Here is a 23,808-nt window from a genome sequence, read left to right as displayed (position 1 = left end):
CCATCCCCAGGGTGCCAGCGTCAATGAGGATTGTTATTGCCTCAGGACCTTCTCTTGCACCCCTCCTTTGGGTCCCTCTCATGGGGGCTTGAGGACCAGCTGGCAGGAGGCAGGTGTTAGCTGACCTCCCTTTTTAGCTTTGGCGCTGACTAGCTGAGCCCCCTGGGTGAGGGGCAGGGGCTGTGAGGGGGCATCAGGCAGGATGCCTCCCTCTGGGAGGCCATTCTCCTATTGGGCAGTGCTGTCTTTGTGCTGGGAGCCCCTCTGTCCCGCTCCTTCTGAGTCACCAGAGGGCAGGCAGCCATCCTTGATCTCTGTCTCCTTAGCGTCCAGTATGACCACTGGTGGGGGGACATGAGGATTTCTCAAACCCCACTAAGTGCCAGGAGCCCAGCCCCCAACAGAGAACTCTGTTGGATGGACCCAGACATTGGGCTGTTGTGATAACTCCTCCTCCAGCATGTGTCTGAAGGCTTGAAGATGGAGTGTTAGGCTTTGGTTGGGTTTGGTGGAGGATGGAGCATCTTAGAGAATGGGGAGGCTGGCCCACAATCTCCATGTGCTCAGCCCTGCAGAGGCAGAACAGGTGTCCTTCAGCCAGCCAGACATTTGGCACAGCTGCCACTTGGCCTTTGGTCCTTGGGCACGAGGAACCCTTTGGGGAACATGATGGCAGAGAAAGTCTGCTGTTGATCAGAACTTGGGGAGACAAAGTACTTTTCCTGGGAGATGGAAGGGCAGCCTCCTGTGGGCAACACGGTCCCCCACACCTCCTGGCCAAGCCCTTGGGATGACTGGTCTTTTTTCTGCCTAGAGCGAGCTACTCAGATGGAAAACTAAAAGCGCCTCCTAAGCCATGTGCAGGAAACCAGGGGACACAGATCACGGTAAGGCCGCAGCCTAGGAGGGGGTGATGGCTATGTAAGTTCAAAATGCCTACATTAACCTTTCAACCTGGGGGTTACTCCTAGGGACAAGGCAGATTTACTGATCTCTGACTTAGGAGAGGATGGAAAGACTATGTTGGGGTGAGAGGAGTTTAATTATGAAGAGTCCACACCAGCTTTGAATGGCTTAGAATTCCCCTGATTTCACCCCCTTGCCACCCTCTGGCACCTTTCATATACTCTGCTACTTTCTCTAAAATCCACATTTAGTGTGTTTAGATTCAGCATGAGAATCAGACTGCCATGGCCATTCTTTCTCTGTTTCAGGTTGAAGACCTTTTTTACAACATAACCACAAGAAGGAAAGCTTTAAAAAATCCCGGTGAAGAATATGGGAAAATCTTAGAAGTTGTTGGCAGGTAGGGGCCGGCCTTCCCTGGGAGATGGTGGTGGAAGCTGAGGCCAAAGGCAGGCAGTGAAGGGCACTGTGGTTTGCCCTTAGGGGTAACTGGCTTTCCTGCCTGCCCTGAGTCTGCCCACTGTCAGCAATCATAGTTTTTGGGTCATATGGGCAAGATCGTGGATCTCATTTTTCATGGTTGGGGAAACTGAGGCACACAAAGGTGAAGGAACTTTGACAGGTTCACTTAGGGAGTCAAAGACAGAGCCGGGCTTGAGTCTCCCCTATGACTCTTGGGACCGTGGTGGGTGAGGGGGGAAAAAAACTGCCCCTCGCTCACCAAGCCACCTGGATGAAGCATCTGCTGCGCTTGGACTGTCGCAGGTGGGCCTTGAGCGCCAGGCCTTTATTCAGTCAAAATGAGCTTTCTTAGGATTCTAAGGATGGAGTCTGGTGTCCCTGCTCATGTTGGTGTTCTCTCTCTCTCTCTCTCTCTCTCTCTCTCTCTCTCTCTCTCTCTCTCTCTCTCTCCAGGTATTCTATACACAATTCAGGCATCAGCTTCTCAGTTAAAAAAGTGAGTAACCAATTTAGGGGGAGGTGATCTCTTGGGGGAGGGGGGAGGCAGGATTTAAATGGCTGGATAATGATAAGAATGTTCCTTCTAATAGGTAAACTGAGCTCCCAGGGAGGACACCTTTCACCTTTTCTCTCCTGAAATAGAAACTGCACAACAAAGATTGCAGCCCCCCACACACACACACACACAAGGCAGAGCCCAGCATGCTCTCATTTCAGGTTGAACTGTCCATTAGAAGTTCTCCAAAAGGTCAAAGGAGAAATGGGCCGGCTCTTCTGTTTTCTTCTCCTTAAACCACTCATTTGGTACTCACTGGCCTTCATGGCTCAGGAGAGTGAAGCCCCTGACAGGTGGTTCTCCAGCCTTTGCGGGGGTCCCAGGCCACCACGGCTCCCCTACTCTGTCAGTCTTCTAGAGCCATTGTCTAGGCTGTCTTCCACACTTGGAAGCCCCTCTTCCCCAGGCCCTACAGCCATTGTTCCAAAAGAGTGCACCAAAGAAAACAAGCATTTCCATTTATAAAATAAAATAGAAAAAAAGATTTGAACATGAATCTGCAAGTCTTGGTTAGGTACAGTTGCTTTTCCAAACTTTTATCTATAAGTTAAATTCATCAAGTTTCTTTTGTCTTTCTTTGCTTTCTTTTTTTAATTTTAGAAAGGTTTTATTTATTGAGTTTTACAATTTTCCCCATCCTCCCTTCCCCCCCCCAGAAAGCAGTCTGTTAGTCTTTACATTGTTTCCATGGTATATATTGATCTAAGTTGAATGTGATGAGACAGAAATCATATCCTTAAGGAAGAAAAAGTATAAGAGAGAGCAAAGTTACACAATAAGATAAACTCCACAGTTCTTTCTGTGGATACAGATGGTATTCTCATTTTGCAGACAGCCCCAAATTGTCCCTGGTTGCACTGATGGATGAGCAAGTCCATCAAGGTTGATCATCACCCCCATGTTGCTGTTCTGGTTCTGCTCATCTTACTCAGCATCAGTTCATACAAATCCCTCCAGGCTTCTTGCTTTTCTTAAGTCCATTGCTTCCCCAACTCCCCTCCCCCACCCCATTATCAGTAGAAAGAACAGGTGTGCATGGGCAGCAAAATAGACCCAAAATCTTTGCCTGAGCTGGGGAGTGGGGGGTTTCCTCCCCATCTGGTCCTCTGGACTTGGGCTTGGCCATGGCATGAGACAGACTTGGGGAGTCTTTTCAGGGTTGTTGCTGAGGTCTCAGTTATTCTCCTGGCTCTGCTCTGGTCATAGGTGTCTGCCCTGGTTTGTCTGACCACCCTTGATCACTTCCTAGAGTGCAGTCAGGCTCCATTGCATTAATACAGTCTCACTTGTCTAGTTCCCTCCTGCCATAAACCAGGCTAGACATTAGGGTCCTTCCCTTTGTTCTCTCTGAGGTAGGAGCCCACCACTACTCTTGCTGGTGCCAGTACCTGCTCACAGCATCAGGACTAGGCCTGGTGACTTTGAGTGACTCTCAGTGGCATTCCAGATGGGCTGGATCCATTCCCAGCCCCAACAACAGTTTTTCTCATTTGTCACTTTTGCCAGACTGATGGGTATGAGGTAGAACTTTTGCTGTTTTTTAACATTTCTCTAATTAGTGATTTGGGGCATTTTAAAAACATATCTTTGAATAGTTTGGATTTTTTCCTTTGAGAACTGCCTATTCATAACTTTTGGCCTTTTGTCCATTCGGGCATCCTTGGGCAGCTTCATCCTCCGGCCTTGTTCTCGCCTGTTGTCCTTCCTGGGAGGCAGCTGCCCAGAATTCATGATAGTCCAAATAACTCGAAGTCACTCTTAGACACTCTGGCTGTCACTGTGTGCTCTTGGTTTCTGCTCATTTTGCTTTTCATTATCTTGCACAAGTTTTTCATGGTTTTTCTAAGATCATTATTCAGTGAAATTGAACTCCTTAGGGTTTGATCAGAGCATGGTATTGTTGGGGGCATCATAGCACCCTTCTCTGGACTCTGCTCCTCTTAATGCAGGGTGGTGAAAAAAAGCGTTTTGCTAAATCTGAATATATTCCGTATCTAGCAGTTCCTTGGCCTGCCAATCTCATAACCCTGTCCAAAAGCTCATGGATTTAATCTGGCGTGACCTTTTTTTTTTTTTTTCATTTTTCCAATTACTTGTAAAGACAGTTTTCAATAGTAATTTTTTAATTTTTTTTATTAAAGATATTATTTGAGTTTTATAATTTCCCCCCCAATCTTACTTCCCTCCCTCCACCCCCCCCACAGAAAGCAATCTGTCAGTCTTTACTTTGTTTCCATTCAACAATAATTTTTAAAAGATTTTAAGTTCCTTTTTTCTTCTTGCTCCCTCCTTCCCCAATCAATCTGATATATGTGTGTGTATGTGTGTGTGTGTGTGTGTGTGTGTATGCAATCATGTCAAACATAGCTTAATATTGGTGACATAATCTATCTTTGAAAAAATCATCCTGCTTTTATTGATTGATATTCTCTCTTTAAATATTCTGAATCATCTCTTTAAACCATGGCATCAAACTCAAATAGAAATGGATCCCTGCTGGCCTCACGTTGACTTAGAGAACCACAAACTAAAATTGTTTACATCTTACTATGTTTTTACTTACTGAACATTTCCTGATGACATTTTCATCTAGTTCCCTGGGGTTTTTGTAGGCCATAAATTTGGCATCCCTACCTTTAAAAATACCTTCTGGAGCTTCAAAATAAGCCATGTTCTTCACCCATTACTCTAATTGATAAACAAATACACAGGATAGAAAATGTGTGAGTATATTGTGGTAGGCTGGGCAAAAAGTTGTATCACTTTTTTAAATCAAAAGTTGTTCTTTCTTATTCCTTTCCAGTCAAGAAGATACAAGAAACATAGACCTTGTATTTAATATTAAGAGAAAATGTATGTTCTAGAGTTTTTCCAGTCAAGCTCACCAACCTATTTGTGTGGAGCATGTGTTCTTTTTTAGAAAGGAGATACTATTTTTTTTTTTAGGTTTTTGCAAGGCAAACGGTTAAGTGGCTTGCCCAAGGCCACACAGCTAGGTAATGATTAAGTGTCTGAGACCGGATTTGAACCCAGGCACTCCTGACTCCAGGGCCGGTGCTCTATCCACTGCACCACCTAGCCGCCCCAAGGAGACACTATTTAGCTGTTTCCCAGCTCCTAGTGCTTTGGTACTGGGATGAGGGGTCACCTAGACTGGAGGGCTTCTCTTACCATCTTTCTCATCTTAGATTTCAACAGATGTCTCTTTTCTTCTAACTGGTTTAAAGAGCATTAGCATCTATTGGTACAAGAAGTAATCACAATCAGAATTGAACAGTTTTGACTTTTTTTCTGTCACCTATGATCATTGACCTGTATGCCCCAAGCACCAGTACTATTCCCTCTTTAAATTACCTCTTTACCCACCAAGCTAGAAATCTCTTGTATATTAAGGACCAAAAAATGTCCTTAAAAGAGTCTGCCAAGGGGTGGCTAGGTGGTGCAGTGGACAGAGCACCCGCCCTGGAGTCAGGAGGACCTGGGTTCAAATCCGGTCTCAGACACTTAATCATTACCTAGCTGAGTGGCCTTCGGCGAACCACTTAACCCCATTGCCTTGCCAAAAAAAACTTAAAAAAAAAAAGATTCTGCCACTTTTAAGTATCCATCTCTTATTCTTATTTCCATATTATAAAGATAACAATTTTTTTAAATGTCTCTTGAGACAGCTCATTTTCTTCTATATCAATACCATTTATATCATTTGAACATTATCTTGAGACCTTTTATTCCTTCTAATCCACCTTCCTCTAAGTTTAGAAAATGAATTCTTTTTATCCTTTTTCTGGGTCCTTTGAAATGCAGTCCCCAAAGCCCTTAGGCACCTTATTGTCATCCTCTGCCTAATTTTCCTCTCCTCCTACAGTTCCATGAATTTCAGTTTGAGTGTCCTTTTGCTTCTTTTCTTATTGATTGGATTCAGGGCCAGATAACACTTTTCTAATTTCCTTGTTTCCCTTTCCATTTGAAAAATGAAATCATTTTTTTTCTGGCAAGTTAGTAATCTACCCACTCTACAGAGGGGCAGTGCCAGCAAATCTCTGGATAGGCACTGCTTTTTCTTGCCCATTTGTAACCTGTTTTTAATTCTTCATCTGTTTTTTTTTCCCCCCTATCAGCAGTGTATCTTCTTTCTCTTCTATAAGTTCTTATTTTAATTATTAGATTTTAGCACAGAGGTATATCATACCCCCATGGTTCTCCATATCCCTTTTATTTATTCTGGCTTTTTTGGATTATATTCCACCTGTCTTTTTGATCCCGCCAGATCTGTCATACCTGTGTGCTCACATTGCTTCCTTGGGTTAGGATCTCTTGTTCACTCGGTTTGTTATCCTCTTCTTGGATAGTTTCTCCTTCAGTTCCTGTTTCCCCTCCTGATTTTCTTCTTCTTTTCATATGTATTCCATTGTCTGTGATATCTAGCTTGGTAGTTAGTATGAAGTTTTCTTTCTTTCCCCCTTCCCTTTTCAATTTAAAACTTTCTTTCATTCCCTTCACATCTCAAGCATCTCCAGGCATCTGAAATTCACAAGACTCAAAACAAATTTTTCTCAGTTCTTGCTCTTTGCACCTCATCTCCGGGTGCAGTGGGTCCCAAATGATGTTGGTTCCAACTACTTGCAAAGATAGTTGGCAACACTCATTTTTTGGTAAGATTTCGAGTTTCATATTTTTCTCCCTTGCCTCCCCTTCCCCTTGACAGTAAATAATCTGATATAGGTGATCCATGTATAATGTTTTAAAGATATTTTCATCTTACTCATGTTGTGGAAGAAGAATCAGAACAAAGGGAACAGAAAACCAGGAGAGGGCAAAAAAAAAACCCATAAAGGCCAAAAACCAAATTTTTCAATTGGTCTGCCTTCAGACCCCATAGTTTTTCCTCTGGATGTGGATGGCCCCTTCCTTCAGAAGTCCTCTAGGTTTGTTCTTGCTGCTGTCCACATGTATGTTCCCCTGGTGTTCTCACTTTTCTCAGCATCCAGTTAGTTTGTCCTCATCCTGACCCCCCAGAGTGTCATTAGACTTGGTAGACTGGGCCAGTATTGGGTGGCACCACATCACCCCCAGGTCACAGCCTCCAACCTCACCCCGACTCTGAGCATCCCTGGGGTCAGCCCTCTCACTACCCCTTGACCTCTTGACATGCTCCTTCTCTGCTAGTTCTTGGGAACCCTGTGCGGCCCCTCCTCAAGCCCTTTATCCTCCTTCTTCAGGGACCGCTTCCTTGTCCCGGCCAGAAGACAGATGGGGCTTTGGGTGGGTTCCTCAGTTCCCCTTGTTTGTCACTGCTGGAAGTGATGCCATCGCTCCTCGTGGGCCCGTGGCGGGCGGACGTCCTCCTGGTGCGCTGCCTGTGGAGATGTTTCCCACGCAGGCTCCTTTTGGAATAACAGATTCCTGGCAGACGCAATTGTCACCGCAGCTCTTCTCTTCTGTCATTTCCAACAGAAATCCGGATCACCTGCAAGGCTTGAGTGACTCAAGTGCCCACCTCTCCCCTCCTCCGCAGCACTCTTGGCCCTTGCCTGGCTTCTCCCCCCTCACCAGCGTGGGGGGGAAAACATTCTCCATGTCTCTCTTTTTTAAATGGCAGTAGAACCAATGTGGTGACAAGCTCTCCTTACCTCAGCTTCTTTACCCCATTTCTCAAATTCTGAAAATTCCACTGTCCTTCACATCTTGATAAACATTTATGTCTTTGATTAAAAGCAAGGCGAGACGACACCTGATATCCGAACCCTGCCCAATGCCACCGTGGTGGACAACATCCGGTCCATCTTTGGACATGCCGTCAGCAGGTACGCTGGGTGTCCTTCCTCATGGTGTGGTGCTACAGGGAGGTCATTGATCATTGTGGGGGTTGCAAGGGCTGTGGATCTCCCCCAACCCCAGCATATCCTCTCTTTGTCCCGTCTGCAAATGGAGGTCTTGGCCACCACTTATTTTTGAAGCACCTTCCTGTGCCAGGTGCTGCGGGTTTAAGGGCAACCACAAAGCAGGGTCCGGTGCCAATGATCCAACATGTGGAGCACATGCCCAGAGACATCAGGAAAAGTTCGCTGAGGGGGTGGGAGCATCGGTCAGGGGGCGAGCAGCCCAAGGCTGGCCCTGTGGTGCTAGGGCTTCTGTCCATGGCCACCATCCTTGGAAGGCCAGCGGTTGTCCTCCTCCTCCTCCCAGGGTTGGGATGAGAATCAAATGAAATCATGTCCAAGGCCCTCTGCCACCCTTAGCATTCTCAGCTTCCTCCTCATTATTCTAATTATCTTTACATTGTTGCTCTAAGAGGGGGCTCTATGTTGTCTGATTAGAACAGTGGTTCTGCTCACTGGTAAGCTACCGCACTCACATGGTCTTTTACTCTTAAGACTCAGATTGGATTTTTTCTTCTCCAGAACCGGTGCCCTTGAGAATGAAATGCCCCCTTTTGGCACAGTCTCGAAAGCTCCCCACACTCAGCTTTGTGGTTGTTGTTTTTCAATCATGTCTGACTTTCTGTGACCCAATTTGTGGTTTTCTTGGCAAAGATCCTGGAGGGGGTGGCCATTTCCTTCTCCAATTCATGTTGCAGATGTGGAAACTGAGGCAAGCAGGGTGAGGTGATTTGCCCAGGGTCACCCAGTTGGAAGTGTCTGCTTTGTCCTGACCAGGTCCCCAGCTGCCCCTCACCTTGTTAGACTTGCTTCCCTGTCCTCCCTTTTTCCCAGAGCCCAGCTGGCTGGCTCGCCCTGCACCGGCCCCTCCTGGTCACCTCCCTCTGGCTGTTCCAGGCTCCACTCCCCTCTTTGACTGTGCCCCAAAGACTCCGAGAAAGGCCTTGACAGCACTAGCCAGGGTTAATTGGATTGATGTCTTAGTAGATGGAGAAAGCATTATCAGTCACAAGCCCCAGGGTTTGGACCATCAAGGGACTTCCATTCTAATGGGTGGAGACAGCCTCTAAAGGGGGACAAGAGGAGGAGAGGTCTGGAGAGGGATGGGATGGGAGCTGGTAGGAGAGTCTGGGGCACTAACCAAGACTTGGGCTGCTGCCTGGCCCAGGACCTGCCCTGGGGAGTGCCTTTCTGCTACCCTCTCCTTAGTCTTAGCCTTACTACTGAATTGATTCTAGGCCCCCCTAGGTCCTTTCCTCATCTCTACAATGAGGAGGCTAGACTCGATGACCTTTGGGGGCCCCTCCTGCCTAGGGCTGGGATCTTGGGCCTCTTCTCTGTCCCCTCCCCTGCCCCATCTTACCAATGTTCTTGCTGTGTCTCTGGGGCCTCCACCTCCCCTAGTCCAGGACAGGCCTGGGCTCACTCCCCATCTTGGCTGAAGCCAAGCACGTTCTTGGGACCTGTGCAGTTCTGCCACCCCAAGTTGATGCAAGGGAGGCTGGCTCGAATTGTTGGGGATCCCTGTCAGAACCCGTGGGTGAGACAGCTTGAAATTGTTGCCTTTTCAGGCTCACCCACAAGTCAGAGGACCTTGGGGAGGGGGATGCTAATGGACACAACAAAGAAATGGGATGGTCCCTTTGGGGGGCATTTTGGTGATGGGGGGAGGCACAGCCAGATCAGCAGCTGATGAGAGGGAATGAGGGAGGAAGCAGTCCTTGATCCTTGCTCCTGGCCCTGCTGGAGCTGTGGACCCCAGAAAGTGAATCCTGACTCCAGATACCTCTGGCTCTGTCACCATTTCTGAGAAGACAATAACGTAGGGCCAAACAGCAGCCACCAAGAGAGGTTGACAGCAGCCAGCGAGAGTTGGTCAGCTACCCCCTCCCCCACCCCTGAGCCCCCCAGGGCCAGAGTGCTCTAAATTTGGGAAAGAGGGAGGAGAAAAGCTCTGAGTCAGGTGAGGAAATAGTATGTGGTAAATGGTGGTTCTTTTCTCATGAAATAATCTGGATTTATGAGATTTAGCCCTGAGGGGAATAGGACCAAGCTAGAGTATAACTGATTCCCATCAGAAAACAGAACTGTGTCTTGCAATAGACACTGGACCATCATGCCTCTTCTGCAGGGTGGGTTCCATTCATGAGTGGGCCCATCCAAGGCCTCTAGATATGAAAAAGCTTGAGAGATGAGGTCTGGCCCTCCTATTCCTCTATCTGCTGGGAGCATTGAATTGAGATGAGGAGCCAGGGCAGAGATGCGTTGACCACCTTGCCAAGTTTTTCCCAGCCTTGGGACCCCCTTGTGGTGGTGGAGTTCTCCAGGGTTTTCTCTAGCCCTAAAATGTTCTTCTCATTTAAACAGAGAGCTGATCGAGGTGGGCTGTGAGGACCCAGTGCTTGCTTTCAAAATGAAGGGCTACATCTCCAATGCCAACTACTCTGTGAAGAAGTGCATCTTCCTTCTCTTCATCAACCGTAAGTCAATGCGGACAGACAGACCGGGAAATCCATTTGGACTTCCTTTGTGGGCTTGCAGGGACAGTGTGGTATGATGGGCCGTGATTGATTGACTGCAGGAAGGGGAATGTGGGTCCCTGCCCAGAGAGAGGATAGACTGTCCCCTTACCCAGAGAAACAAGACGTACTTGGTCCTGTTTCCTCCCTTTCTCTAAGGCTTGCGTTCTGAGGACCCTCCCCATCGATTATCTGGTCGAGAGGTCATGCCATAAAAGGCCTAGAGGTCATGCCATAAAATTCTTAAAAGAATTATGAGCGGTTAGCCGAGAGAGGAGAGGACATGGGAAACAGGAGCACCATCTTTCCAAGCTTGAAAATTGTTTGAAAATGGGGCTGGTCCCATTCTGTCTGGCCCTAGGAATAATGGATAGTGGTTGCAGAGAGGCAGCCTTAGAATTGAGATGTGAGGAAAGCCTCCCTAGAGTGAATTGGACTGGCCTGGGAGGTGATGGTCCCCCCCCCCCCCCCCAGATGTCTTCAGTGTGGCCACTTGTCTGGCATGTTGTTGAGGGAATTTTTCAGGTATGGGGTGGCCTTCATGGTGTGATGATTAAAAAGGTTCAAGAGACATTGATTCTGAGTAATTTGATTTTATTAATAAATCTAGCAAGTTATTAATAAAAGGATGGTCATTTGACCATCTCTCTTAGACTGATGACCATCATGGTGGCAGACTTAGGACATAGATGTTCTTTTGGGAGAGGAGTGGTAATCAACTCTGACTGGTTAACACACTGGGAAGTGAGAGTGATGTCATGTCACCCTTGGATAGAGAAATGATCTTTATCCCCAGACCACCCACAGCTTTGGGCTATCTATTCAGAGAATGTAGACCCCACCCAAGTCTGAGCTGGACACATTGGTGGGGAGGGGGGTCTAATCTTGTTTTCAGCAATGATCTTTAAGAAGCTGAACTTTTAAAATCAAGACTCAATCTCCCCAGTCATTGGTTATTAATAATCATTTCTCTCATCCCCCCATTTGAGTCTGTTGAGAAGTGTGGCCTCCTTGTTGAATCCCTGACTGATATGACAAACCCATCATCAAGACTTTCTAACTATGGGACTTAGGAGGGGGACTGTGAGAGGAAAATCATAGGGGGCACTCCTCTTCAATAAGTAGATATTACAGATCAATAAAAAGTGCAAAGGGAAAAAGTGAACAGCAAGATAAAAACGGTCCATTTAAAGTTCCCAGGTATCATTTCTTAGAGCTGTCTGATTCTTGGCACCCCATCTGATACAGGGCCGTGGGAGGGTCTCAGAGCAGGTCTTCTCTGTCTCAGTTCACTTGGAGACATTCTCTTCTCTGCTAAAAATTTCCTACAAAATCATTCTGCAATTTAAATTTACTTTGCCAGTAACCGGGTCAGATGTTAAGAGTTAGTTGGTTCTAACCTTAATGTCTTTGACTAGAAAATCAAATTGGGAACCTTTCAGACCAGAATTTGCATTTTTGGCCAATTGGCATATTGATGTAAATAGGAAGGCTCGGATACAAAGTTAGAACCCAATTTTTCTACTTCGTGTTATTTGTTCCCCCATGAGGTGGATGAGCATCTTTTTAAGAGGATGGCCTGATAGAAACACAAATCCCTATGACAAAGGTTCTGGGCTAGGATGGCCAAGTCATTGCATAATCACTGTTAAAACGGGGCATGTCAAGGAAGTTATTTAAAATAAGACATTTTCTCCTTTTGGCCCTGGTGAGATGAGTTACCCCTAATCAAAGCATTTGACAGACCACAAGTCGTTCTTCTTCTAAGTAACTCAAGTCTTTGCATCATTTGCCTAACCATCCCCAAAGCATTGTGAGAAATGAAAGGCCCTTAACTTACACAGGAATATCTACATCAACGGTCAGGGCTCAATACTTGGTTTTTTGGAATAGAAGAAAGGCCATGCAAGTAACAGTGTAATAATTCAGATGTGCTCCAGTGTGAAAAGCCTAGAAGAGAAATGGTTCATATTGTGTTCAGGCCGATCACTTGACATGATTATAAGAATCTGGCCTAAAAGAAGATGAGGGACATAAGGGACAGTTATATAGACAGGCAGATCATTGAGCTGGGTTAAGAGTCAGCGTGGGGTGAGATGTTTTCAAGAGCCTAAGTCGGACTCCTACCTGAGCCCCTGCCTGAGCACCACGGGGCAGCTGGCATCATCAGGTCACTGGCTCAGGAGCTTTGCTTGATGGGCACACCTGGAGTCAGACTCCAGGAGTCGTAGGAGTCCCAAAAGGTCTTAAGTAGCAAGTTCTAGTAATCAATCGGAGCTTCAGATGGATTCAGCTCTCAAGGATCACATATCCTAGATTACGTGTATTGACTTGAATTCTTACATTAATAACAAAAAAGAGATTCATCTCAGAAAAATCACAGCTTATCCAACTAGTACTCGTGCTAAGTAGATTTTTTTTCATTCCTAAATTCACCATTACACCAATTAATAACAAATAGCAAAAGACTTGGGCCGTGTGACTAGAGTAACCCTAAATTGTAAACAAAGAATAGATTATGTGAAATACTGTCTGTTGTGAAACATGTTCACTTATTAGCCACGTTCAAATGGACATCCATTACTGCTCTCAGAATTCCTTGAAACAATGGGGACAGCTTTAGGATGACTCTGAGTGGTTTGCGTGCACTTCTACAGCACCTGTTCTCATCCAGATTAAATAATGAATATAAGTAAAATCAGGTGACACAAGGCCGCTCCTAAGTCCCTGCTCTTCACTACCAATTGTTTGTCTGAAATCTAGTTCCTTAAAACAAAAACAAAAGAGGTTCCTGACTGTAACTTTTAATACATTTAATGAATTCACATTTTTGTTTCACAAGCTTGTTTACCTTCCCCTGATTATACTGATATGACAAATTCAAGTGCTGATTGAACTCTTGATATGGGATGACAAAAAATTCAGTGCATGTTTGCAATATTTTTCCCTTTTTTGCAGCTTATTACTGTAATTCAGATGCTTTAGTATTAATCTCATAGTATTAGATTCAGTTTTGCAATTAACTTCCACCATTTGTCTACCCTGATAATAGAAATATATTGTGAGAGTTAGAAGCAGGAACGTGGATCAAAACTGGTCCTCAAGGCCTACATCACTCTTAGGAGCCTAGAATATTGAACCAGGTGGACAGATTTCTTGTATGGAAAAATGAATTGAGAAGAGTCCACCTTACCTTATTCCCAGGGACAGAGTAAGTCACTAGCCTTAGATCTCAGATGATACTTCCATTGAACTGCTGACTGACATTTTTTTGAAACCACCATTTGTGGATAGTTTAAAGATACAACAAACCTAAGAATGAAACTCGGAATATTCAGGGTTCCGCAAAAGCTTTCTCCTCAAACAGTGAAGTCTCACTAATCACAGTATGTCTGGACACAAAATATTTCCCTTTTTTTTTTTTAAGGTTTTTGCAAGGCAAATGGGATTAAGTGACTTGCCCAAGGCCACACAGCTAGATAATTATTAAGTATCCGGACTTGAACTCATGTCCTCCTGACTCCAGGGCTGGTGCTCTATCCACTGCACCATCTAACAGCCCCAGTATTTCCCATTCTTAAAAACTTAAAGCTTAAAAAGAAAAATACCCTCAAAATTTATCCTGATGTTAAAAGGATCATCACTTAATTTCCATGAATTAAAGTCCTAATTGCCCCCAAATTAGCCTGGCTGTACCATCTTCTAGTCAAAAGGTGGTTACAATATGGAGGAGAGGCAGTTTTTCTAAGCCAAAAAAAAATTCCCATTAAAAAAACAATAAACTAACCTTATCACAATAACAAAAGTTTAACCAAGTCTTTGAAAATTTTCTCAGTATCTTTTTCTTCACTTTGTCTTTAACTGCATCACTGGAAATCAAGAAAATTAATTACATTTTGTAATCCCATATAGCTCGTGAATAAATCCCTAGGAAAAATAACACTGGCCAATTACTGTAAGCTTTCTAATTAACTTAAATATAAATATATCTTTAGATAAAATAGACTTGAAAATTACATTTTCTGCTTGGATTCCCATTTACTCAGAAGGAAGTCCATCACACAGAAAACTCTTATTTGAGAGTTGATAAGATTTTATGACTAGATAAGAATCCTCCTAGGTTTACAAAGGACATTTTATAAGATCTTTTCTTTGAACAATTACCAGTTTTCCTTTTTAAAATGTGTAAATAGTTGATTTCTCATAAAGTCATTAGCTTCCCACTTGCTCCATGCTAGTTTTTAAGGGATTATTTTCTTCAGTGAGGTTTTGTACCTCTCTTTCCACTTGACCATTTGTGCTTTTTATCACATTCTTCTCCTCGTTGACTTTTTGTTTCTCCTTTTTTACTTAACGTAGGCTGGGTTTTTAAGGTGTTTTTCCTTCGGTATTTTTTTGTGTCTCCTTTACCAGCTGCTGCCTTGTTTTTCTCACATCACTCTCATTTCTCTTCCTGATTTTTCCTCTTCTTCTCAAAGTTGTTTTGCAAAATCCTTTCTGAGCCCTTCCATGGCTTGAAACCAATTCATATTTTTCTTGGGAGGCTTTGGATGTAGGAGCTTTGGCTTTGTTATGCTATCTTCTGAGTTTGTGTTTTGATCTTCCCGGTCACCATAGTAACTTTCTATGGCAACAGAATTTTTCCGTTGCCTGCTCATTTTCCCAGCCTGTTCCTTGATTTTTAACTCTTTGTTAAAGTAGGGCTCTGCTTCCATGGGGGAGGGGCTCCCTGTCCCATCAGAGACTTCTAGGGCCCCCAAACTTTTAAATTCTTCCAAGGTGGGATCAGCTAAGTACAGGGTTGACTCCTCTCCTGGCCAATGCTCTGTGAATGACCATGCTGTTTTCCGCCCTGACCCCAGGAGGAGGCCCCCCACTGCACTGTGGCGCTAATCTCTGGGGTGTTGGGTTCCTCCTCCCTTGGGACTGTGACCTAGGCCTGAGACCCCAGGGGTCTCTGGGCTGCTGCTGCTGCTGCTTGAGTGGCTTCCACAGCCAGCTCCTGTTTGTTGTGGCTGGGTCTGTGCCGGTGCAGCCTGGGCTGGACTATGCTCTGCTCTCGTCCAAGTGAGACAGACCTTTCCTGCTGACCACCCTGACTTTTTGTGGGTTCTACTGCTCCAGATAATGTCTTAGGGCCTTATTTAAAGGTTTTTGGGTTGAGAGGGGAGAGGTTGAGGCAGGCCAGCCACTGCCTTCTCATCACCAACTTGGCTCTTAATAGGTTTTAACAGTATGGCAATAACTCCTGATATCGGGCAGCTAGGTGGCGCAGGGATAGAGCACTGGCTCTGGAGTCAGGAGGACCTGAGTTCAAATCTGACCTCCGACACTTAATAATGACCTAGCTGTGTGGCCTTGGGCAAGCCACTTAACCCCATTGCCTTGCAAAAAATTAAAAAAAAATCCTAATATCCCAGTTAACAGTCTTATCATTTTCATTTTTTTTCTTTGAATTTTCACAAGGCAAGGGGGTTAAGTGACTTGCTCAAAATCACACAGCTAAGTAAGCATTAAATGTCTGAGGCCAAATTTGAACTCAGGTCCTCCTGACTCCAGGGCTGGTGCTCTATCCACTCGCCACCTAGCCACACCAATATCATCATTTTCATAAGGGATAACCAAATAATTTTAAAATTTCCTCTTAAAACTGGAAGATTAAGTTCTTAAATTAGAGTATTTTAGAATATTGCAGCCCAGGAGCAGCAGGGCTGATAGGATGACAGTTTCCTAGCCCAATCATTCCCCTCCCCCCCGCCTTGGAAATAGAATACTTCTAAATCTAAAACAGTTAGATCATAAGAAAATTTACTGATAATTTACCAGACAGATTACACGATTATGAGAAAATTAGAAACATAATAATATCCTAAACAATGGCATATATTTGAAACTTTGAAAGAAAAACCATCCCCAGGCAGGTGGCCTCTGTTCATCTCATCCCCATTCGCGTTATCTGCTGGCTACATCTTTTTTTTTTTTTTTTTTAGATTTTTGCAAGGCAAAGGGGGTTAAGTGGCTTGCCCAAGGCCACACAGCTAGGTAATTATTAAGTGTTTGAGATAAAATTTGAACTCGGGTTCTCCTGACTCCATGACTGGTGCTCTATTCACTGTACCACCTAGCTGTCCCCGCTGGCCACATCTTAAAAATCTGTAGAAAGTTATCAAGTATGAAGCCATTATGTCTAATTAATGAGATGCTAAAAACATCTCAGTGTTAACTGTTAATCACTTTGCATCCCATGTTCTTCCCACCAGCCCTGAGAGGTGTCTGTTATTATCATCCCCTTACAGAGCAGTAAACTGAGGCAACTAGACCTTTCTGGGGTCTATCTGTACAGCTGACGACTTAATTAATGCCAACCTACAAAATATCTTTTTGTGTTAGGTTGTAATTTGCCATAATATTCCTGGCAGGAGAGCCCACTCAGACCCTGCTCTTATTTCCTTTAGCACAGATTTGAGCTTAAATCAAATCCAGATCTATAATCACTAATGTTAACACTTTCATTGCTAAGACCCAATACTAATACCCTTAGCACTTTCGAAGAAAAAAGATTATTATCCATAAATTCACGTGTATATATATATATATATATATATATGTATGTGTATATATATAAAATGTATATTGATTTTTTTTTTTTGACAATACCTAACTCCATATAACTTTTTACTTAGCGAGCTGGAGCCCCCTGCCTCCATTACCTGGAGATTTCTTAGATGTAAAGAGCTGTCCCAGGTATGCTAGCCCCCATGCCCATCCTCCTGGGAATTTGAAGTTGCATATTATCCTAGGACATATAGAGCGTCAAAGTTTGGGATCACGCTGTTAACACCAGCCTCAAATGTGCTGTGATAAAAAAATAGCTGCAACTTTGGGGCCTGGGCCAGAGACCTAAAGGGAAGGCTGGCAGGGCCTGGATGATTTCCCTGGAAGGAATTAAGTAGTTGGATTAAATAATAATATTTAAATATTGAACAACATGTGGAAGCCTTTAAGATTTTAAATAATAATCACAGATCACAGAAACCAATAGCTTTATCATCCATATTTATATAGTGTTTGATTAATAAGGCCTTTCTACAGATTTATCCCCAAAGGTGGGTGGACCAGTTGATTATCTAAATTTACCCTTAGATTAGAACCAGTCCACTTTCAGTTCATAATGGAAGTCAAATTGCTGCATTAAGCATGGGACTAAATTTTAAAGTACTAATACCCTAACTCCTAAGTTACTAATTTACTGTGATGATGATGATGATTATTATTATTACACCAGTCTTTTAACAAATCCATAGCCCAGCCCAAACAAATTAAAGAATTCACATTTCTAGCAGTATTTTAATATAATAAATTATCAAATTACTGTTAGGTCTTTATATACATTACAAATCATGTAACTGGGATAACTTGGCTTAAAAGCACACAGCTGACAAATTTTCTGATTAAGTATTATAATGACAACAAAACAACAATGGACATCTGGATCTATTTTCCAAGCATTATTGTAAAGAACTTTTAATTTATAATTCCAATTATTTAGTCTTATATATTATACAAGGGCTGTTTTATTTCAAGCATTTTATATTATGGGATTGTCTATTTCCAGCTAATCCACCGCAAAAGATTTTAAAGGTGGTCATATAAAACAGATTTTAATTATAATAAATTCTGTAATACTTAGGAACAGGTTCTTAACAAATTTCTCCTTGAACAAAGAGGTATTCTCCATTTTGAATACTAAAAAATATTACTTAACAAAAAGTTTGACTCCTTGCCAGAAACATTTTTTTCCAAATTTCAAATAAAAAGGAATCCTTACACTCCCTTTTGTCCTGCACCTTTTCACCTTTTAGAACCTAGAATCAACACTAAATAATTTACAAATCAAGAGAACTGTATTTCTCTTACAATATTCACCTAGTTTATTAATTAGTAAACAATTTTACCCAGTTAATATGCATTTTAAACAAATTAGTGAAATTCTAAAGTGATTGCATTTAAGTCTTTGATACAAAAGCCCTGCTCAAAGTATCTTAAATGGCAAAAAAGTTATTTTTGCAGTTTTAGGTACATTGGCTTGAGTTGGATAGATTGGAGGGGATGGGGAAGCTTGAAAAGATAGATGTCTAGGTTTACTTCATTTATTTATTATTTAATTTTTTTTTTTAGTTTTTTTCAAGGCAATGGGGTTAAGTGGCTTGCCCAAGGCTACACAGCTAGGTAATGATTAAGTGTCTGAGGCTGGATTTGAACTCAGGTCCTCTTGACTCCAAGGGTGGTGCTCTATCCACTGAGCCATCTAGCTGCCCCTAGATTTACTTTAAACATAATCCAGGTGACTTTATGTAATTTGGTGCTGAAGCTAAAACTCCATCAAAGAAAAAGAAAAACTTGACTGTTTTCAATCAGAGAGAAATCCTTCTCGGATTCCACCTCTAAACCTGAAAACTCATACAGACAGAAATTAACAGATAATGATTAAACAAAACTTGTGCTTGGGAGAATTTTCTACCCTGATGTTTCTCTTAGCTGTTTGCCTCCTGCTTCTGCTCTGAAAACTGCCCCACCTTGCCCCCACCCCCAATCCTACAATTAGCCTAATTCCTGCCATTTACCTCTTGGAAGCCCTAAGAGGGCCTGCGCCTCCTCTCTCTCTCTCTCTCTCTCTCTCTCTCTCTCTCTCTCAGCAGAATTTTAATCTAATTTACTCAGTGCTAAGGTGCTCCCCAAGTATTGTAGTTTTTATAAGAGTTGGTACTCTTAGAGTTTGTAACTCTTGCATGTTTTATGCAATGGTAGTTTTTCACCATTCATTCATTTGCAAATTTATGAGTTGCACTTTTCTACCTCTTTCCCTTCCTTCCCCCCATCCCCATGGCAACGAACAGACTGGTAAATGTTGTTCATGTATATTTGTGTTTAAATGTTTACACATTAGACATGTCATGAAAGAAGAATTAGAGTTAAGGAGAAAGAAGAGAACCACAGGAAAGAAGGGAAAAACATAGAAGTGTTAAAAAAAAGTGAACATATGCATTCTGACTCCATGTGAGGATGGCATTGTCCATAGCAGATCTCGGAGGGTTGTCCCAGCCTCCGAACCCCTGAGAGTGGTTGCATCCATCAAGGTTGATCAGCTCATTGGGGCAGTTAGTTGGTGCAATGGATAGAGCACCAGCCCTGGAGTCAGGAGGACCTGAGTTCAAATTTGCTCTCAGATACTTAATAATAATTACCTAGCTGTATGACCTTGGGCAAGTCACTTAATCCCATTACCTGGCAAAAAAAAACCCAACAAAAAGGTTGATCAGCTTGCAATGTTGTTGCTAGTATGAACAGTGTTCTCCTGGCTCTGCTGCCTTCCCTCAGTATCACTTCATGCAAGTCCTTCCAGATTTCTCCAAAGGCTACCATTGTGTGTTCAACCATTCCCCATTTGATGGGCATCCCCTTAATTTCCAATTCTTTGCCACTATAAAAAGAGCTACTGTAAATAATTTTGAACATGTGGGACTTTTACCATTTTTTATGATTTCTTTTGGACCTAGGCCTAGTATTGGTATTGCTGGATCGAAGGGGATGATCAGTTTTATTGCTCTTTGGGCATAGATCCATATTGTTTTCTGAATGGCTGAATCAGTTCAGGACTCCACCAACAATGCATCAATGTCCCAGTTTTCCTATATCCTCTCCCAACATTGACCATTTTCCTTTTTTGTCAACCAGTCTGAGAGGTGTAAGGTGGTACCTCATAGTTGTTTTAATTTGCATTTCTCTAATCAATAATGATTTGGAGCATTTTTTCATATGACTATATATAATTTTAAATTCTTCATCTGAAAACTGCCTGTTCATATCCTTTGACCATTTATTTATTGGGGAATAACTTGTAATCTTATCTGTTTGATTCAGTTCTCTGTATATTTTAGAAATGAATCTTTTATCAGAAACCCTAGCTATGAGAATCATTTCCCAGGTTTCTGCATTTCTTCTAATTTTGACAGCATTAGTTTTATTTGTGCAAAAACTTTTTAATTTAATATGGTCAAAATCATCTATTTTGCCATTTATAATATTCTCTATTTCTTATTTGCTAATAAACTTCTCCCCCCTCCATAGATCCAGTAAATGGTGTATTTCTTGTTCCATACTTGGTCTATGGTATTGCCCTATATGTCCTGTACCCACTTTCACTTTATTTTGGTATAGGATATGAAATGTGAGTCTGTACCTAGTTTTTGCCAGTTCTCCAGTTTTCCCAGCAGTTTTTGTCAAATAGTGAGTTCTTATCCCAGAAGCTAATGTCTTTAGGATTATCCAGCAATAAATTATTATAATCATTTACTACTGTTTCTTTTGTACCTATTCTAATCCACTGATCCATTGCTCTATTTTGTAAGCAGTACCAGGCAGTTTTGATGACTGCCCCTTTATAGTATAGTTTTAGATGTGCTAGAGTAGAGCAAAGGCTACTTTCCTTCACATTTTTTTTCAATCAGTTCCCTAGATATTCTTGGCTTTCTGTAGCTCCAGATGAATTTTGTTACTATTTTTTCTAGCCCTGTAAAATAGTTTTTTGATAGTTTGGTAACAGTACTGAATAAGTAATTTAATTTGGGTAGAATTGTCATTTTTATTATATTAGCTCAGTTTTACTATGAACAATTGATGTTTTTTTGAATTATTTAAATCTAACTTTTATTTGTGTGAAAAATATTTTGTAATTGAGTTCATTTAGTTTATGGGTTTGTCTTGGGAGGTAGATTTCCAAGTATTTTATGTTGTCTACAATTACTTTAAATGGAATTTTCTTTCTATCACTTGTCCTTGGGCTTTAGTATTTATATATAGAAATTATGATGGTTTATGTGGGATTATTTTATATCGTACTTTGCTGAAGTTAATTGTTGCTTTTCTAGGGTTCTCTTAAGTATATGATCATATCATCTTCAAAGAGGGAAAGTTTTGCTTCCTTATTTCCAATTCTTAATTCCTTCAATTTTTTTCTTCTCTTTCTGCTAAAGCTAACATTTTTAATACTATATTGATAGTAATGGTGATAATGTGCATCCTAACCCTGATCTTTCTAGAAATGCTCCTAGATATGGAATAAATGGAATAATGGGGATAAAATCTCCATTACATCTAAAACTTACTAGTGGTTTTAGATAGATACTGCTTATTATTATAAGGAAAACTCCTGATTTTTATAGGATTGAGTGTTGTATTTTTGTCAAAAACTTTTTCTTTTCATTTATTTATTAATATTTTATTTATAAATTTTTCCCCCAGCTACATGTAAAAGAAGTTGCGACATTGCTTCCAAAACCTTGAGTTCCAAATTCTCCACCTTCCTCCCACCCCTACTCCTCCCATTGAGAAAGCAAGTCAAGTTACTTGGTATAGGTTAAAAATGTGTAGCCACAAATCACATTGCTATCATAAGTCATGTTATAAAAGTAAATATAATTGTACACACACACAAAGAAAAACTTCAAGAAAAATAAAGAAAACAAGTGTGCTTCAGTCTGTATTCAAACACCATCAGCTCTGTCTCTGGAATGGATCACATTCTTTAATCCTAAATCCATCAGAGAAATTGCTTCAACATTTTTGTTTCCCACAGTTGCTATTACTAGCTGTATTTCCCTCCTTCTGATTCCTCCCCACCCCTATTTGTTCTGTTCTCCCTCTCCTTTCCACCCTGTCCCTCCTCAGAAGTGTGTTGTATCTGATTCCCCTCTCCCATGATCTAGCCTCCCCTCTATCACCCACACCCCTTCCCTCCCCTCCCCCATCCCCTTTCTCCCCTCCCCTTCCTCTCCTAAGGTATACCCTATTGAGTATCTATGTTATTTCCTCTCTGAGGCATTTCCTATGGAAATGAAGGTTTCCTCTCACTTCCCTCCCACCACTTCCACTCCATTGAAAAAACTTTATCTTGCCTCTTTTATGTGAAATAACTTAGCCTATTCTACTTTTCCTTTCCCTTTCTCGCCTATTGACTCCATCTTTATAATATCTTATAACTTCATATTCAGCTCCCTCCTGTGCCTTGTCTAGAGATGCTCCTTTTAACTGCTCTAATAAATGGGAAGCTTCATAGGAGTTATCAGTATCCTCTTCCCATGCAGGAATACATGCAGTTCAGCATCATTAAACCCCATGTCATTTGTCCTTCCTGTCCAGCCCCTCTATACTTCACCTGAGTCCTGTGTATAGAAGATCAAACTTTTTCTTCATCTCTGGTCATTTCAATAGGAAAGTTTGAGAGTCCCCTACTTCATTGAAAATCCATCTTTTCCCCTAGAAGAGTATGTTCAGTTTTGCTGGGGAGTTGATTCTCGGTTATAATCCAAGCTCTTTTGCCACCCGGAATATCACATTCCAAGCACTACAAATTAGATCCAGTGTAATCCTGACTGTGGCACCATGATATTGAATTGTTTCTTTCTCACGGCTTGTAATATTTTCTCTTTGACTTGGGAGTCCTGGAATTTGGCTATAATATTCCTGGGTGTTTTCATTTTGGGATATCTTTCAGGAAGCGATTGGTGGATTCCCTCAATTTGTATTGCTGCTTCTAGGATGTCAGGGTTTTTGTAGTCAGGGCTCTTTTCCTGGTCATGACATTCAGGTAGTCCAATAATTTTTTTTTTATTAAAGATATTACTTGAGTTTTACAATTTTCCCCCAATCTTGCTTCCCTCCCCCACCCCCACCCCACAGATAGCACTCCGTCAGTCTTTACTTTGTTTCCATGTTTTACCTTGATCCAATTTGGGTGTGATGAGAGAGAAATCATATCCTTACAGAGGATAGAATTCTCAGGGGTAACAAGTTCAGACAATAAGATATCTGGTTTTTTTTTCCCCCAAATTAAAGGGAATAGTCCTTGTACTTTGTTCAAACTCCACAGCTCCTTATCTGGATACAGATGGTACTCTCCTTTGCAGACAGCCCAAAATTGTTCCCAATTGTTGCACTGATGGGATGAGCAAGTCCTTCAAGGTTGAACATCACTCCCATGTTGCTGTTAGGGTGTACAGTGTTTTTCTGGTTCTGCTCATCTCACTCAGCATCAGTTCATGCAAATCCCTCCAGGTTTCCCTGAAATCCCGTCCCTCCTGGTTTCTAATAGAACAGTAGTGTTCCATGACATACATAGACCACAGTTTGCTAAGCCATTCCCTAACTGAAGGACATTTACTGGATTTCCAATTCTTTGCCACCACAAACAGGGCTGCTATAAATATTTTTGTACAAGTAATGTTTTTACCCTTTTTCATCATCTCTTCGGGATATATACCCAGTAGTGGTATTGCTGAGTCAAAGAGTATGCACATTTTTGTTGCCCTTTGGGCATAGTTCCAAATAGCTCTCCAGAAGGGTTGGATGAGTTCATAGCTCCACCAACAGTGTAACAGTGTCCCAGATTTCCCATATCCCTTCCAACAATGATCATTATCCTTCCTGG

General features: G+C 42.3%; 1 protein-coding gene across 2 annotated transcripts in view; it reads left to right on the top strand.

Annotated features, from left to right (window-relative positions):
• The window catches only part of MLH1 (mutL homolog 1), a 48,536-nt gene that overhangs the window by 6,449 nt on the left and 18,279 nt on the right, over positions 1-23,808 (top strand). For both annotated transcript variants that reach the window (XM_074199101.1, XM_074199100.1), the window contains exons 5-9: positions 815-887; positions 1,215-1,306; positions 1,822-1,864; positions 7,640-7,728; positions 10,171-10,283. In XM_074199101.1, the coding sequence (XP_074055202.1) occupies positions 815-887; positions 1,215-1,306; positions 1,822-1,864; positions 7,640-7,728; positions 10,171-10,283 (410 nt within the window). The remainder of the gene's footprint in view (positions 1-814; positions 888-1,214; positions 1,307-1,821; positions 1,865-7,639; positions 7,729-10,170; positions 10,284-23,808) is intronic.

Source organism: Macrotis lagotis, chromosome 8 (assembly GCF_037893015.1).
Source record: "Macrotis lagotis isolate mMagLag1 chromosome 8, bilby.v1.9.chrom.fasta, whole genome shotgun sequence".
NCBI lineage: Eukaryota > Metazoa > Chordata > Mammalia > Peramelemorphia > Peramelidae > Macrotis > Macrotis lagotis.
This window is presented reverse-complemented; position numbering and strand designations above follow the sequence as displayed.